The sequence below is a fragment of the Gouania willdenowi genome, chromosome 8 (genome assembly GCF_900634775.1).
Source record: "Gouania willdenowi chromosome 8, fGouWil2.1, whole genome shotgun sequence".
Classification (NCBI taxonomy): Eukaryota; Metazoa; Chordata; class Actinopteri; order Blenniiformes; family Gobiesocidae; genus Gouania; species Gouania willdenowi.
The window spans coordinates 13,090,136-13,108,883 of record NC_041051.1 but is presented as its reverse complement, the minus strand read 5'-3'; the positions used below and the strand labels follow the sequence as shown (position 1 = coordinate 13,108,883).

General features: G+C 38.8%; 1 protein-coding gene across 1 annotated transcript; it reads right to left on the bottom strand.

The window, feature by feature from the left end:
• Window positions 1–5,221: 5,221 nt before the first annotated feature.
• Window positions 5,222–17,791, bottom strand: tfap4 (transcription factor AP-4 (activating enhancer binding protein 4)). The gene is made up of 7 exons (XM_028455104.1): window positions 17,459–17,791; window positions 12,427–12,592; window positions 11,834–11,932; window positions 11,548–11,718; window positions 10,819–10,968; window positions 6,549–6,716; window positions 5,222–6,472 (listed from the first exon to the last, which is right to left on the bottom strand). The coding sequence occupies exons 1-7, from the start codon at window positions 17,545–17,547 to the stop codon at window positions 6,314–6,316; spliced, it is 1,002 nt and encodes a 333-aa protein (XP_028310905.1). The 5' UTR covers window positions 17,548–17,791; the 3' UTR covers window positions 5,222–6,313.
• Between the last annotated feature and the right edge of the window lie 957 nt (window positions 17,792–18,748).

Here is an 18,748-nt window from a genome sequence, read left to right as displayed (position 1 = left end):
TATTTTTCAAATAAAAACACCACACAATCCTAAACAACTGTATTCTGTACATTCACTTTTTCAAAGTTTATCTAGTTCAAATAAAATGCAGTATAAAAATATCTGAGCTGGCGCATCTTGTCACTTTGTGCATTAATCATTGCTACTCTTTAATTGTAACAATGTTTAACAAGCATTATGAAAAACCAGAGAAACACGTTCTGATGAACTACGGCCGGGCTCGCGAAACGTCTCTGTGCTGAATAGCACATTCCATCTTCCCGAGAATTCAGTCAAATGACTCGGTTCCACCGAGTAAAGATTGTGCGACATTAAATCATTATCTACGTTGAATTGCCTTTGAAACGATATATCACACAACTATGTTCCGATAAATTTAGAAATTACTGGAAAAGAGGGTGGGCCCCTGGGCCCCTTTCAAAAATGTCTTGGTGAGGGTCTTGACATCCACTCATAGAATGTCCATATCAAATTACAGCCCGATTCAAAGAGCATTAACGGAGGAGTAGTTATTTGAAGAATGGGGCCCCCGGAAGCTCCCTGGCGAACCCATGGCCCCATTCATATGTTGGTTTGTGTCAATGATTCGGTACCACCAACTGTCGCAATATTTGACTCACAAATAAGTGAGAAAACGAGACATAATCGTAATCTACGTTGAATTATATTTGAAACACTATATCACACGACTATGTTCCCATAAATTTGGAAATTATCGGAAATGGGGGGTGGGCCCAGGCCCCCACCCCATTTCAAGAAAAGGGCTCCGAGCGTTTCATCATATTCATTCATAGAGTATTCATACCAAACTGCATTCTGATCTAACGAAAACTAACGGAGGAGTAGTCGTTTGAAAAATGGGGCCCCCGGGGTCCCCTGGCACCCCCCTTGACACGTACGGGGTAATGGGCCCCATTTATATATTGGTATGTGCTAATGATACGGTAACACCAACCGTCGTAATATATGATTCGCAAATAAATGAGAAATCAACTTTTGTTTTTTTTTTCTTTTGGGGCCAAACAATATAATATCACGTTTGCACAATATACTATGTTGTTTGTACAATATAATATCATGTTTGTACAATATACTGTATTGTTTGTATAATATAATTATATTGTTCATACAATATAGTGATCAAAAACATATTTTCCACTGTGGCAGCTCTACGCTTCCGTACATTACAGAAAGAAAATGTGTATAATTCTTCAAAATAAGAAATTCAGCAGTTGAGCACAGAAACACTGTAATACACTGTCCATAAAGCTTCCAAGCACTCGTTTAGCTGCTGTGCTGTAAAAATCCAGTGTGTGAGAGAGTGAGTGAGTGAACAGGGAACTCTGTAACATAAAGACCTGCTCTGAGTCAGCCCAGAATCCCAAACCCCGCCAAACGCAGGACGGATTACAGCTTTATCACACTCAAACAGACTCCATGTAAAAAACATAAGCTCCGAATTCCTTGGAGAATAAACATCTCCACTGTAAATTAAACCACGAAAAGTAGCAGGAGTGTCTTACTACAGCATGTCCAATCCAAATGAGTCGCAGCATTAATTCAAAGCGTGCACTGGCCTCAATCCTGAACATTATCAGCAATAAAGACAAGTGTAACAGCAGTTTGTTCATGGAAAGCTTATATAAATGTGAGGTTCAGCTCTTTTTTTTAATCAGTTATATATGATTCACATTGGCATCACTTTATACTGAATAAGCCTTTGTGATGGTTTAGTCATAAAGCCTTTACTACAAACCCTTAGATTGACAAACACTGGCAATGTGTCTGTAAACATATAAGAAGACGTGACATTATAATGTACACAGTATTAAAAATACAAATAACTAAACCTCAATAAAGATTGGATATAAAATGTTGAGCTATAATAGGCAAAGCCTTTTTCAAAAAAGCCTTTTAAATATTTGGATGTGGAGACGCCAAGCTTGAAAAAATAAGATCATACTGTATTATTGTACATGTTCTTTTTTCTTTCTTTTTTTTTTACTATAAAAGCATACCTCAGCTTAATAAGAGGAGTAGCATCTTATTGAACCACGTCATTTGGAGTCATTGAATTTCAGTCCAAAAGGTTTTTTTTTTTTTGCTGTGAGCAGCAATACAGACTGAGACTGTCTTTCTTTGATTTTTGCTGTCACAAGCTACGTGAAAATGTGTGTGGTGTTGCATAGCTGCAAGAACAAATCTAAAAAAACAAAACAAATACATCATTTAGTTATATGCTCAAAAAAACCAAAACCAAAACACTATTCTTTGGTTGTCAGCTCTAAGATTGCTCCAATAAAAGCAGCGGTATTTCTAAATGAATGCATCATCAGGGTGGTAACAAGTGTCTTGCAATGTGTGTTATGGGATATTATTAAAGGTCTCTGGTTGTAATCAGCAATGAGTATTTTAACACACCAGAAATGGCTAAGTGAGAAAAGGACTAAAAAATCCCATTCAGACATTTGCGCACCAGTTCAACCACTTAAAGGTGCAGTCTGCAACTCTTATAAGTGACTTTTTGTCATATTTGCTATAGCTGTCACTACAGTATGTGAAGACAAACTAGTAGTTTGTGTGAAACAGGCTCATTGAACCCCACCCTGCTGCTCCTGCAGCCTTTGGGGCAGATTGCCAGAATGCACCACGACCGAGCAAAAAGAACTAATCAGAGCCAGGATTGTGTTTGATGGGCTGTCTGACAGCTGTTGCTCACAGGCCCCACCCCTTTCCCGGAGCTAGAGTGCCGTCTTTTTTTTTTACAGTGTATGGTCTGGAGGAGTAGAAGGTGGAATTGGTGACTTTTCTGTTTGAAAGGTAATTACTGCTGCTTGATTTACATTGTGTTTGATTTGTAATTGTTACACTAGAACTCTGTAGTGCATGTGTTGTTTGTGAGCACGCAGCAGCCTCCGTGTGGGCTGCTGTAAGTGACACTGTGTTGCTGCTGCTGCTGAGGTGTGTGCACATAGAGAGATAGAAGCGCTGCAGTAATATGCTTTTTAACAGAGCATGTTATATTACTGTGACGTTGCTGTTGGGCTAACGTTAGCTTGTTAGCTCCTCTGATGGAGGGACTTTGGAAAGTTTGGAGGCAGGGCAAGAGAGCAGCAGGGAGGGAGGGAGGGGGAGAGGGGTATCTGAGAGTTGCGAACTGCACCTTTAAGTGAACTAGAAATGAGGACTTGATAAGTCACAATCATTGCTTTACCAGACTTTGCATAGATCTGCAATTAAATCTAAGTGAAAGTAGAGCTGGGCGATATGGACCAAAACTCATATTCAATATTTTTTCTCAAAATGGCAATATACGATATAAATCACCATCATTTTGATTAAAATAATAATATTTCTTGACACAAAGCACATTTATTAACAAACAGCTGCACAATATGTGTCATTTTTGGCTTTTTTATCCTCTAAGGGACAGCACGTGTGAGTGAGTTGCGCAGTGTACCTTGTTTAGTAGTAGATCTGGGTTAGGACACACTCAGTAATCCATCTAACTCTGCTTTTCATGCTGTTTAGAGAAGTTGAGAAAGCAGCGACTCCAAAAACGAGTGTTTTAATACAGTATAAGCTAAAGGGTAACACTTTATATTAGGGAACACACATTAACCATTAATTAGTTGCTTATTAGCATTAGTAACATACTGGCTCTTAGTTAGTCATTATTAAGTACTTATTAATGCCTTAGTCTCACAGTCCAAACAGGGTTAACATTAACCCTAACATAATTCATATACAACAACTTCCTTACTAACTACTAATAAGTAATAATTGTGAGGCTATTAGGGAATACATTTGAGTTAATGGCTTACTGGTTGTATTACAAGGCCATGCAGAATAAGGCATTAATAAGTACTTAATAATGACTAATTATGAGTCAATATGTTACTAATTTGCATGTTAATGTTCCCTAATATAAAGTGTTACCAAATAAGGATATATCGATATAGGCGATCTTGTACTTTTCTACATCACCATAATAGAAAACGCAATATATCGTCATACTCAATATATCGCCCAGCTCTAAGTGAAAAAGGCAAAGAGTCACACAGAAAGTGTAAAAAACAAAAGTACAAACTTTATTATTCTGTCTTTACAAAGGCACAAGCCTCTTTATCCCCAAAACATTTTCTTAAAAAACAATAGCTTCTTGGTGACCGTACGCATTGACAAGTCAAATAAAAACGAGTACAGAGAACGGAAAACAAAAGAAGGGCAGAGCTGTAAAAATGGAAACAATGAAAAGAGACTTTCACAAAAACATGAAGATAAAGTAACAAAGATGGCCGAAAAGAGCAAAGGCGTGGAACTGAAAAAGGGAAGTGGGAAAAAAGGGGGATACACAGCTGTGCGGTTTTTACCCATGACCTCAAGAGCTTTGATGGAGAAGATGCCCGTCATTACAAAAGGAGGCAAACTCTAGTATAGTACAGTAAGTGCTTTGTCATCCTGACCCAGTCTAGTGATCCCTAGGCCTACCCCACTAATCTGACAGAATGATATGTCCACACTAAGCTTCCTAAAAACACACAAAAAACACCGATAAAAAAAATAGACAATTCTGGAGTTTCGCCTGAAAACTAGAACCGTTCATGCAAACGAATCCCCTTTCCTATTGAGATTAGAACTGGTAACGGTCCCAGGAATGAATGTCACTTATTTCAGTGCAGCTGACATCAACGTTTTTTTGTTTGTTTGTTTTTTTTTTTTATTAAAGGGCCAGTTTCATACATTGTCCAACCAGCATCCAAGCTCTGTGGATGACTCGCAAATGTTAAAAAACTGCAATGATGTGTCAAGAGCGCTTAATGCATCCACTTCTTTTAAAGAGCAGCTCAATTTTTGTAAAAAAAAAAAAGGAACATTTTATGGAATGTCAACATTTTATGATTCACACGTCGAGCGGCAGAAAAAAAACTGTATTGTATTACAACTTTAACGACAATCGAATGTCATAAGCGGACAAATTTGAATACTTCTAGGACAGGAGGTGTTGACATGCCTGTTTGGCTCTCTCACACACGAGCTCCTTTCCCAAAGCCCATTTAATAAGGCAAACCACTGCCTCACTTCGCTACATCATCCTGTGTGTCGAACGTGTTGAAATATCACAGAGAAAACACAAAACGCACATGAAGAATGATCTTTATGACGAAATGCATAGAGCATGTGTGTGTGATCTTACCACTCAACCAAACACACATTTAAACTGCGCGCTGGGTTTTTTTTTTTTTTTGTAGTCATATTTTCAGCATACAGTTGATACATGCCCTCAAATGTGGACAAAACCTACAACGATAAGGGCTTAAGCTCATCAATCGGAGCCAACGTGTGATTGTAAGTCAATTGTGTTTTTATATTTCAAGGCAAAAAGCGCTGCTTTGACAGACTGCCAGAGTCTGCAGCATCACCAAACCAAACGGACTGTAATACCAAAAGAAACGGACCGAGCCCACAGATAAGCCTATTACTGCTACTGATGGGGCTTCAAGAATTGCCAACGCATTTTTTTTCCTCCTGTCGTCAGGCGACACGAATAAGTAGAAGAAGAACAAGCCCAATACACATGTGGGATTACTGGGAACCCAGCCCAGCAAAGATGGCAACACACGAAACACACACACACAAATAAAACCTGTTGTGAACCATTTTAAGTGCCCTCGCTTGTGTGGAGCTTATAGTTTTTGTCTCTGTGAGCACCAGTCAGACATACAGAACAGCGTCCGACTCTCATCAAACACTGCCGTGTGCTTGAACAGATGAATAGGGAGACTTCATAAAAGCTTTTTTTTTAAAAAAAAAAAACAGTTTTTGATGTGACGTAAAAAGAATGGGACAGTCTTGTTTTGCTCACAGTGTCTCCTCAGAGCAGCTCAGACGAATCAGGAGCTAAAAGGAGCTTTGAAATTACAACCACCGGGATGAAAAATGCTCCTTTTTCACCAGCTGTTTGTAGGGCTTTGTGGAGAACACAGTTCCATGGGTCAGTCGAGACATTCAAAGTACTACCATCCAGTATGACAGAGATCAGTCTGTGGAAGAAGAATTCTTCAACAATCTTTCTATACATTGATGAAGAGAAATGAATTCACCTGGAAGTGAATAAAAGACAAGCAGGTGAAAGATGCAGAGAGAGAGAGTGAGAGAGTGAATCTACTGAGAAGAATAGCTCCAGTCTGACTACCAGCCTCCATGTTCACGGTAAAAAGGTGCTGTGAGTTCCTCGTCTGCTGCTGTCCTTCTCTGTGAGGACCTTTGAAGTGTGTTTGTGTCTGTGTGTGAGCGTTAGAACAGAGTGAAGTCAAGGGAGTGAACAGTCATCGAGCCCGTCGCTGTTTGAAGCCGTGTCTGAGCCCGCTGCGTCAGAGGCCAGGCGACCCGAGGCGACGATGACGGCCCGCCGCTGCTCCTCTTCCCCGGCGCATCCTTTCCCCTGAGTGCCCTCAATGTGCTGGATGGCCTGGAACAGGAAGTGAAAGATGTTAGCAACAACAGCGCCATCTAGTGCTCAGTCTACCCTAGTGATCAACTCTTACTTGGACAATGGTGTCCAGGTTCTGTCGAGACGTAGAGGCTGTATTGATGACAGATGCTGGTCCCATAGTTACCACGGTAACATGGTGGGGCTGAGGGGTCTGGACAGGAGCCGGGACGATGACTGTGGCGTGGTGCGTTGGTGCTGGCGGTGTATCAGGGGCCAGCACCTGGTGGGAGATCACAATACAAAACAATGCTTAAATATATTAACACATTCAAAATGAGATAACACTTTATTTGAAGTTTTATACATAAATGCTGACACTATGTTGTCATTATTATGACACCACACCTGGATAAGGTGTCATGAAAGGTGTCGTTTATTACCCTAATCCAGGGGTGTCAAACTCATTTTAGTTCAGGGGCCAAATATGGAGCAGTTTGATCTCAAGTGAGCCACAGATTTTGTGCAGGAAAGTGAGTAATTTCAACATTATTGTGCCCTCGTTGGCACTTCCACGTATACATAAAATACTAAATATGTAAGAAACTGATGATATCCAAGCAAAGAGTGACAGATATACGTCCCAACAGGATCTTCACTTTAAATTTCCTAGCTTTGTGATCTTTTTAAGGAAAATATTATGTAATAATGAAAGGAAAATTGAAAAACTTTCTAAGAATTTTGAGTTTTTTCCAACAGTTTAACGTTAAAAATATAAGCTATAAGCAGCAGGAAAACTGTGAGCCCCTGCATATATTGCTTTGTTTCATTTAAACAAAGCAATATATGCAGCAATATATTTCTCCTGCGGGCAGGTTTGGATGCTCCAAAGCCCCCGGGCCATGAGTTTGACATATACTGTATGCCCTAACCCCTAACCATAAGTAGTGCTGTCAAGAGATTTAAAAAAAAAAATAGGGGTGTCCCGATACGATATCAGTCCGATATTAGCCTGAAAACAAATATCGGATTCAAATTTCCAGATTTTCCGATATTTTTATGTTTTTTTTCCCAATTCATCTTTTATTTATTTTATTCAATTGTAGAATACTGTAGATATTATGTTGAAGGTTAAAATGTATGTAACCAATTTGTTAATAATAAATGGGTCAGTTTTTCTCATCCCTACTGTTGCTGACTATTGTTATTTGTTTAGGTAACATCACTTGATCAAGCCTTTTCTAACATTCCACACTCCTAAGTAAGTAATTATTATTTTTTATTAAAGAAGAAGAAAAAAAAAGTATGTATGATTCATGCTGATATCGAATCAATATCGTATCGACCGATACGCAAGGCTGCAATATCGGTATCATATCGGAAATGGAAAAGTTGCATCGGGACATCCCTATTGAAAAATTGTGCAATTAACTAATTATGCTCTGTAATGAATCTCTTTTTTAATCTCACATAAAATTTGCTGAGAAAAACCTTCAACTTGAGGTATTTTCATTTAAATTAATGACATTATTGTGGCAGATTAAAAGATTGACACATAACTAACTTTTGTCACTCTCCAAATAATAGAAAATACAAACGAAATAAAACATCAGTTCCATATGAAGTAGGGATGTAACGATTCACTCAACTCCCGATAACGATTCGATTCACGATACTGGGTTCACGATACGATTCCCTCACGATTTATTTTACAAAATGGGACTGTAGACAAAAAAATTTTTTGGGAAAAAAACTAGAAAATACTGTATTATTTTCCTTTTATTTTTCATTGTCAAAAGAATTCCTTGATAAACTATTCAAAACAATGCAATTTAACTAAAAATAAATCTTGAATGAAATAAATAAAGGAATAATACAAATGAAAATGAAGCCTATTAATTTAAATTCTGGTTCTATAATAAACAATGCAAAACTGCATAATAGTTCTTTTTCTTTTAAAAGTGCAACTGAAAATGTATTTTGTGCCTTAACAGTTGGACTTTAAAAAAAAAAAAAAACGTGATTGCACTAATTTACGTCATATTTGTTTGGACCAGCAGAGGGCGCTGGTAACACAGTGGTCGGTTGGCATGCAGAAATTCTTGCAGTGAAGAAGAGAAGCTATGCTAGCAGACAGAGCTAATAGAAAAACGTAACTTTTACAGATATTCAAGTAATATTACAGATATTCTTTCGGTGCTAAAGGGGTAATGAATCATTTATTAACATATTTAAGAGTAGAAGGCGGCCAGAAAGAAAGTATTAGCAGACTCTGCCCACCGCCTACACATGTGGATAGCGCCCTCTGCTGGTTAAAAAAAGTACTGCGATTCAATTTTCAGAAAATCGATATCAACCGTGATACCTATGAATCGATTTTTAACTGCCTTACGATTAATCGTTACATCCCTAATATGAAGTGCTAGAAATTAACCATACCTAACACCACTCTCCACCTAAACCAAAAAATGCCAACATAGCTCCAAAGGTGTCATATTTTAGCAAACAACACTTAACGACAGCCTTCATGACACCTTATTCATGCTAATGACAGATAATGACAGCGTAATGTCAGCCTCAGGTATAAAACTAAGTAAAGTGTTAGCAAAAAATGTCAGCCAGTGTAACACCTTGGTGATACCACCTTTTTTTAATTAAGCAATCATGTGAAGTGGTCGACAACTAGCTGAGCAGCCATTGTATTGACGAGATGGATGAATGTGTGAAGACTACCTTCATTGTTCCAATGCTCTACGGTGTTGAGTAAACAAGGCACTTCACCGTTTCATGTCGCTTTTGCAAATTGATGCAATTAAGCAGCTGGAGGTTTTATCGACCAACGAAAAGTAAAGACTGCACAAATTATCCACATGCTTAAAATGAGAAAACTTGACCAATCAAAACCTAATAATTAATGAATGAGTTACTTATTGATTTTAAGGCAATGTGACCAAAGATCTTGTTGGGAGTGACAAAGTGCCATATGGCTCACGTCTAACGTATCAATCATCTTTTACTAAAGATTCCCAGATGTCAGAGGAGATGAGACGGCACTACGGAGCCATTGATTTGGCATCGTGTTCAGCCGGAGATCGGCACGCAGAAACGCGATCAGCAGAACCATGCGAGTGGCCCATTTAGCACGCTGTAAATCTGAGCAGGCTGCTGACAGCTCTAAATTGGGACTGTCATGTGTAACTATGCCTTCGCTAAATCTACAGTATAGCCATGGATTAGCAAAGCGCTGTGTTTTGTGTGTGTGTGTGTGTGTGTTGGACTACGTTATGGACCTGAATTATGATATTGTTTCACTAACGTTACAGAAAAAGTAGAATCCTAATTCTTTACAGCTTTAAATGACCTACTTTGTATTTACCAGATATTAGAACAGTGTTTTTCAAGCTTCAGGTTGTGACCCCATGTGGGGTTGCCTGTAATTTAAATGGGGTCGCCTGAAATGTCTTGTAAATGATAACATTATATTTACTGAATAAAAATGTATTTTTCTTTTTTTTAATATTTCTTTAACTTAAACACAACACACAATCTTAAACAACTGTATTCTATACTTTCACTTTCTTAAATATAAACCCAGTGTGAATGAAATGCACTATAAAAAAAAAATTGGGAACCACTGTAATAGGCTGTGTTGTAAATGTCATACTAACTTACTGCTCATACTAAGTTTGACATCAAAATTAGTATGTAGCGCAATCATATTAGATAGTATGCAAAGATTGAGTACGCAACAAATACCCGGATGTATACTACAGTATAATGGGACATTTTTTCAGTATGCACAGTGGGCACACTAGTCATAACCAACTGTCCTATGATGCATTGCAAGCCAAACGTAAAATCATCCTGGGTGCGGCTTCAAGCTAAAAACCAAACTTCCCCTTTTCAAAACAAAAGCATCTCTTCTTGTCTTCCATTAATTTTCTAACCCTTTCTGTAAATAGGGCTCTTGTTTTGAAGTTAACCAGAAGTTTAGTCAGTAGCACAATGGAGGGTCTCTGAAAAGTAGGCATGAAATGTGTTTTCGCAAGTTTTATTAATCAAATGACCACATGTTGATATTCTACTTGGTCACTTTCTCACTTAAAATGATTTTAGAACCTTTAAAGGTCAAGAATCAACAAAGATATTTAGCCTCAGTGTGCTTCAGGTTTTCATCGTGTTGGGTTTGAAATGCATCTTGGGAAACATGGAAGTATACTTCAGTGGGAACGGTCATTCTAATAATCATACTAATAGTAATAGTATGTAGTAGACAGTATGCTCATTGAGTGTGTAGTGTATAGTATAATACCGCCATAGAGAAAGTGACCATATTTAAAAGCCAGCTGTTAGAGCACAGGCTGATTGTGAGGCACTGGTCTAACCTGGGGGCTGTGGGCGGGGTCGAGGTCTCTCTCCAACTGTTTGTGCTGTCGAAGACAAACGAGTCCCTGCGTCTGCGCCTGCTGCTCCTGGAGCTGATGTGCGATGGCCTTCAGCTTCTCAGGGTACAACTGGGCGTCCAATGAACGCATCTGAATCGAGGGGCGGGAATACGGTGAGAAATTCCAACCAACAGCACTGGACACAAACACTGCCATTTGAAATTAAATTCAAGACCAACTTCACAGTAAACACACCACATCAATTACACAGGGTTAGGGTACATTTTTTTCTAGTGTCTAGTGCAGTTGTGCAACTGGCGGCCCCCAAAGTAAACACAAAAATACAAAAAATAACAGTAAAATACATAAAAAAAAACAGCCTAAAATAATCAAAATCACAAGATGACTACAAAATTAGCCAAATATTTATAAAAACAACAAAAAAAATTACAAAAAATATGAACAATCTTTGTTGCACAGGCAATTTTCATTACATTTTCCCATGTTGTTTATACATTTCTTAAAAAACGAATATTATCGATTAGTTTAAAATGTGAGACTAATTACAATCATAAAATCAGACTTAATATGTGTTAAAATTTAAGACTTTTGAAACATTGATTTAAGAAATTTTAATGACAATTAAGGCCTTATTTTAGATTCATTCATTGAATGCCTTTTAAGAATTTTCAAGGATCCGCGAGAACCCTGTTCTAGTAAAAACTATACCTGATCTTCCAGCAACATTCGGACTGAGCGCTCTTTCTCCAGCTGCTGCCTGAGCTCGATCATCTCTTTCCTTAAGTCATCAGACTTCTCCTCCTCCAGGATGTCTGGTGAACCGATCCCTTCATCCTTCTCCTCTGCACGCCTCCGCTTGGGAGAGGAGCCACTGAGCTCCTGCAGAGCAAAGAGGAATTTAACATCTGCACATTCTTCTGTTGACAGTACACGGAATTGCTCTTGGTTTTTAAGCAAACGTTGTAGATTTCAGCGTGAAAAGAAGAGCTTTTACCTGAATGATTCGTTTCAGTTGACTGTTCTGCTGCATTAACCGCGTCTTCTCCTGCTCCAAAGTAAAAATATAATCTGCCGTCTGTTGCAGGATGGCAGCCTGGAAATCAGCACAATAGTTTGATTAATAATAATAATAATAATAATAATAATAATAAAAATAATAATAATAAAAATAATAATGGCTTGGATTTATATCGCGCATTCTTCGAGGAGACTCAAAGTGCGTTACAGAAACCATTATTCTTTCACACCAGTCACTCACACGGTCATACCGGTGGTGGTAAGCTACAATGTAGCCACAGCTGCCCTGGGGCATACTGACAGAGGCGTGGCTGCCATTTCGCGCCTCTGACCACCACCAACATTCATGCACAATTCATACTCACTCATACAAGGCAATGTGGGTAAAGTGCCTTGCCCAAGGACACAATGACAATGACTCGGTTAGAGTGGGATTTGAGCCCCCAACCCTTCAGTTACTGGACAACCCACTCTACCACTGAGTCATGGTCGCCCCTGATTATGAAGACTTCCCATGTTTACAGAAACTCTGATTTAAATGACACATTTAAGGTATGTTTGGTGACGTACCTTGCTGAGCTTCTCCCCATCGCTGTGAGGAATGAGCGTCTTAAGTGATTGGAAGCCAGAGTTGATGCTCTGCATACGCCGACGCTCGTTGCTGTTTGCAATCTCTCGGCGAATTCGCCTCTCTTGGTCCCGCGCTGTTTCTGGGGTCAAAGGAATGTTGGCCAGACTGCAGGAAGAAGAAGAGAAAAGCTGTTAGTAAATAAAACAACTTCACAGAAAAAAAATGTGACGACTGCTGCACAGATGCTCACAAACCCTCTAGTTTTATGTATTAACCCGTACAACCTCCTGGAGTTACATTCCACTCTCCCATTGCATTCCTCAGTTTTATTCAGTGTATTCTGAAAAAATAAGCCACTTCTAACTAGGGGGTGTACCGATACGATATTGATATCAGTCAGAAAACAAATAATCTAAAGTCTCCAATATATATATTATATTTATTCAATTGTAGAATACTGTGGATATTATGTTGTAGGTTAAAATGTATGTAACCAATTGGTTAATAATAAATGGGTCAGATTTTGTCATACATACTGTTGCTGACTATTGTTCTCTGTTTGAATAACATCACTTGATAAAGTCTTTTCTAACACTCCACACTACAAAATAAGGAATAAAAGTATGTATGATTAGTGCTGAAATCATATCAGATCAATATCAGTATCGGACAACACCCAAGGCTTCAATATCGGTATCGCATCGGAAGTGAAAATGTTGTATCGGGACAACCCGACTTCCAACTGATTCCATTTGTTGAATGATTTGTATCAGTCAGTCAATCTGTTTATTACAGTTACACCCCATGGCCCTCATTTATCAAGCGTTAATGCGTTCAGATCTTAGCGTACAACGTGCGTTCGACCATATTCACGCAAGCTTCGGTATTTATCAATTCTGACGTTAGCGTACGCTATGATCAGATCTCACATCTGGTCTGAGCTCGTATACGCAAATCTGAGCGTAAACTCTGCTGTCATCCGAGCAGGAGCGCATTGGTTCACACACGGGATGCAGAGCTGCTATTCTCTGTCTTGGAGAATAAGGTAATATTTCTCTAATCAATAATGCTTTTAAATGTAAATAGTAGGGGGCTGAACAATTTTGGAAAATAATCTAATTGCTATTTTTTTCCTCAATAGTGCAATTTAATATACGATTATTTTTTCAAGGGCCTCTTGTCATGTATTTTTCAATGAACACAAGCAATAAATCAATCTGTTTCATAATAAACACATTCAGATTTATTTAAACTTTAAATAAATATAAAATATAAACTTTAAAGCACAGATTACAACAAGAAAGCAAACCAATCTGTGGCTTTACCTCTTCAACATATTTAACCAACTTCACGCTTCATGAAACATGTAAACATGTGGACTGCACTTTTTAAACACTCTGAACTTAACAGGAGAGTACAAGACAGGACAAGGAAAAAAAAATTGCAGCCTTTGCAATCAGAAAATCGCGTTTTATATCGCGATAAACTCGCAAATGCAAGTAATCATTCAGCCCTAGTAAATAGTACATTAAACTTTTACAAATGTGCCGCAGTAATCGATAATGTCATTAATTATAGGAGGAAATGGCTGAAGGCATAATAAACGCAGACAAGGGACAACATTTAGTCATTTTTAAGGATTTTTTTAAGCGCTTCGATCATTAATTTCTTTTAATGTGATATTTATTGTATGAAGCGTGCAGACAAAGGTTGATTTAAACGTCATATCTGTGTGTGTCTCCGGAATCCCTGTTGTGAAGTTGCTCGCGGCGCACACAGGGGGGCAGACGTCATTCTTCTCAGTAGCTGATCCTCTTCCACAGAGCGTTTAAATGCGCTTCTTTAATTACAGTTTTCACACGTTCAAAGAGCACATCTTTGTTTTGTTCCACCTCAGATGTGAGGATGCAGATTTTCATCTTAGAAAAGCTCCTTTTCTTGTTTGACCTCAGTGGGCGGGGCCTCCGAAACAGGAGTACGTAACACGTTAATGACGATCGAACTCAGCTGCCGCATCTATCAACACCTGATCATTTGTACGCCGGGATTGGTCAGATACGAATGTTTCATGAATCACACATTAGTCCAGTCGTATCACCAAATGTGCACCTGTTTTCACGCCAGGTTGATAAATGAGGGCCGATGTGTGCTGGCTGCGGTCGAGGGAAATATGAGTAAGAATGTTTTTAAACTTTGTAAAATACATTAGCATTGAGGCCACAGTAATGTAACCTTACAGCTGTTATTCTGACAGTGAATCAGCTACTTTCAATGTTGTGCACTAAAAAACCGAAAAACTGTAACTGTGATACACTGCTGTATATTTAAAGTCGTCCGAGGTGAAATGCAACAAGGAAAACAAAGCAGAGACCAGATAAAGCCTTAAACACATGAAGCCCATTAGAGCTGAATTTCTGTGTGAACTTCCTCTGTAGCATCTCCTGTATCGCGTTCAGAATCGGAGACTCTTTTTTGGCTGAGCTCTTATCTGTACTGACTCAGCTGCCTCCGTGCAAACACTGGGAACAATTGTGCAGTCACACAGCTCTCTCTCTCTCACACACACACACACACACACACAAGATTAGCAGCACATCCAACATATTCATCCATTGGCAAAAACATGGCCAACGACGCATTAAATAACATCCAGTAGTCCCAGTTAAATAAAGTTTTAGCTTTTAACAGGATTACCAACTACAGAGGAGTATTCTTAATAAACCTGAAGTGGATTATTTAATGTAAATGTTAGAAAACAACTCTTACATAATAATAACCGTATGGGGGAAAACTGAAGTGTTAAAGGTTGAATGTGAAACGTTAAAGGTTGGAGAGAAACTTTAATTAACCTATCAGGGTAATCTGAGTCCCTGAATTAAGCGTGTGCATGTAATTGACTTTGTTAGTCATGTGATGGGCTGGATGGATTACGTGTTCAAGGTCATCTTAAAAACATAAAATAAAAAAAGAAGTGTGCATGTACCTTTCTGTGAGTTCATAATGAAAAGAAGCCCTACTCTTTACAGTTGCTCCTCTCATTAATTAAAAGTATATGTAAATAAAATAAAACAAAAGGAGTTGGTCTTTAAATAGCTTTTGGTGATACATTTAGGACAGCACAAACAAACACTCTTTTTCCTGATTGTTGACCAAATGATACTTGTTTTTTTTTTTGCTAAGAGTTTATGTGTCAGATTATTTAATTACAAAAATACATTTTAATAAGAAATTTAAGACAGTACAAACAAAAATACTTTTTCCTGATTTTTGATCAAATGATACTTGTTTTTGTATGTTTTATTGAAACTTAATTTGTGTAGGATTTTTAAATGACAAAAATAGCTTTTGATGATACATTTAAGACAGTACAAAGAAAAATGCTCTACTTTTCCCTGACTTTTGACCAAATTATACTTATTTTTGTATACGTTGTATTGAAACTTTATGTTTAAGATGCTCTAAATTACAAAAAAACAATATATATATATTTTTATTATTGAAACTTTCATTCATTAGGTTTTTTTCTAAACAAGGACAAGAAAGAAAAACAAAAATACAAAAAACTCTGTGTTCAAGGAAACTCCTACAGAGAAAACAATCAAAGATATGCAAAAAATAATATATACATCCATGTACAATTATAATTGCAATACTGTTTGCTTGAAAGGGAGTGGGAAAAAGACCTAAATCCCACCCCCATTTCTTGATTATACAAAATTTTAAATGCGTAATATTTTTTTAAATTACAAAAATAGCTTTTAATGAGAAATTTCAAACAGTACAAACAAACAAAAAATTGTTCTTGATTTTTGACCAAATGATAATTGTTTTTGTATACGTTTTGATACTTTACATGTGTTTAAAAAAAAAAGTATTACAATTTTTTTAAGAGTACAAAAATTTTTTTCCTGATTTTTACCAAATGAGACTTGCTTTTGTCAATGTTTTATTGAAACTTTGTGTGTAAGATCGGTTTTTATTACAAAAATTGCGACACGCCCCCTCAATAAATGAAACGCTCAATTAAAACAAACATGAACGGGACTACATTTCCCAGACTACCTACTTCCCTAAGCCGAGCTGCAGATCCCTCCGCCTCCCTCTGCTTATAACACGGCTGCTGCGACGGGCCTTTCGCAACATACACACCCCCTTATTACAAACACAAGTTTACATTTTCCTTATTCGATGGAAAAATTAAAAGCCCCGTTTATTTTATGCGTGTGAGTTTTCACATTTAACCTGTATAAACACACGCTTGCTCGGCCGTCACGGTGCCAAACACCGCCTCCGCTGCTCTGAGCTTTCGTCTCCTCCGCCATTACAACAATGCGGCAGGCAGCATGGCAGAGGTGCGGAACCAAGAGTCGCAGTAAATACGATTAAAAGGCGTAAACAAGACTCGCTTAATCACATGCGGAAGTCTCGCTGCATTCACGAGGTTAATATTAGACGTCAGGTATGTGTATTAATGCAGACAGTAGCAATTAAAAAGGAGCCATGCGTAGGACTCATACGCCAGAGCCTGTGATCAGTCTTAGCGAAGCCACAAGCATGGCCGCAGCACTACCCACAATAACTACAACTGGCGGCGAGCGGGACCACGACTCCTGCCTTCACCGTCCCCCACACACCCTCTGCTGCCCCCGGCCTCATTTATATTTAAAAACACACCGCAACACCCTTTGGTGACAGCAGCGGAGGCTTATTTAAAGACAGGGACGCGCTGTTGAGCAGCAGCGTGGTACGCACGGAACCACGTGGTTAATGTTTGTTAGCCACAAAACGCAACATTTTCAGCGCCAAGCGGATCAAATACCAACACTGGAGGACTTTAATGATTTAAAGTGAAGTCAGCGGTCACTCGGTGTGGCATAAAGTCCGTGTTTGGTTTTTTAAAAAACACAGCCCGCGGCTACCCGTGGAAAGGTCGTGTACACAATAACAGATGAGATGGAGCATGTTGCCTCACACATCCCAACAGATGACTAATAATAATAATAATAAGAGCAGCACATGTGGAATACACACCTACACAGCCCTCCGATCACTTCTTTCTCCGTTTTCCTGAAATGTTGCAATGAGGGCACCTTCTGAGCTGGCACCATGAAATACTCCATGCTCGCCTCTCGCCAGTTTTGCTCCCCTCGCAAAACGGCAAAACAGACTCCGTGGAATTTCAGGGGATGAAAAAAAAAAAAAATGTGACGATCCTGGGCTAAAAAAAAAAATAAAAAAAATCCAGTGAAATCGCGGAGAATGTGTGGATCCCCTAGGAGGAGAAATGTAGTGCGTAAAGGCTGCTGAGAGTTGTAATGTTACTAGACTTCCAGCTGATGGGGTTCCCTCGTTGTGTGTGGCGCTCTCTCTCTCTCTCTCTCTCTCTCTCTCTCTCTCTCTCTCTCTCTCTCTCTCTCTCACACACACACACACACACACACTCCCTCCCCTTTGCTTTCTCCCTCTGCATGAGCGTGTGCGTGTGTGTGTGTGTGTGTGCAGCTGATCGGATGGCTTTCAAGGCGGGAAACAGCTGGTAGGAGTCACACTGCACTTCCAAAAGCCTCCTTCCGCAGAGACAGAGGGGGGGCTGCGCATAAACAAAGGACCGAAAAAAACACGGGATTAAATCCTTTTATGAGTATAATCGTTTTTTTTTTTTTTTTTTTAATGTCTACTACGTTTTCACTCATGCATTGCATTGTATTAACACAAATATGCATACATAATATTAAACTTGACGCGCATCTTAGATTAAAAACCCTAAATTGTTTGAATCATATCGAAATAATGACAATCGCGCTATGTAACCACGTGTCCTGGTTTTACGATGTAATAATGAAGCTCGGTCGGATGAGTGAACAAGAGGAGAGGAGGTACAACAGCAGCGGTAAGGACAAAATCAGCTGACGGTGTGTCTGGTGGTGTGAGATGATGAGGGCTCATAGGGACAAACACTGGCAGACAGCACTGCTGCTGCTGCTGCTGCGGGAGGACGTGGATAGTAGGGCTGTGCATTGCCTTGAATCTCGATACGATTCACGATTTGCATGTCATGATACAATGTATCCTAATACTATTTACATTGCAATAGCAATAATTACAAATATCACCAGTTGCATGAAATATAATTTTTCATACAATTTTTTATATGAAATACAACACATTTAATTTTTAAAAAAAACTTGCCAGAAATTGGAGCCGGCACAGGTGGCGGAGTTAAACTAGCTTGGAAGCAAGGGGACTCGGTATAAGTAGCCTGGAAGCTAAGGGACTCAAGAAAACCAGCCTGGAAGCTAAGGGACACAGGACAGAAGTACC

Excerpts from the sequence above, each read along its gene's own strand:
- tfap4 (XM_028455104.1), bottom strand. The coding sequence starts at position 17,547 with ATGGAGTATTTCATGGTGCCAGCTCAGAAGGTGCCCTCATTGCAACAT. Across the intron at positions 6,717-10,818 it reads ACCCCGCCCACAGCCCCCAG|GTGCTGGCCCCTGATACACC; the intron begins GTTAGACCAGTG and ends ATCTCCCACCAG. Across the intron at positions 6,473-6,548 it reads ACCTGGACACCATTGTCCAA|GCCATCCAGCACATTGAGGG; the intron begins GTAAGAGTTGAT and ends TTCCTGTTCCAG.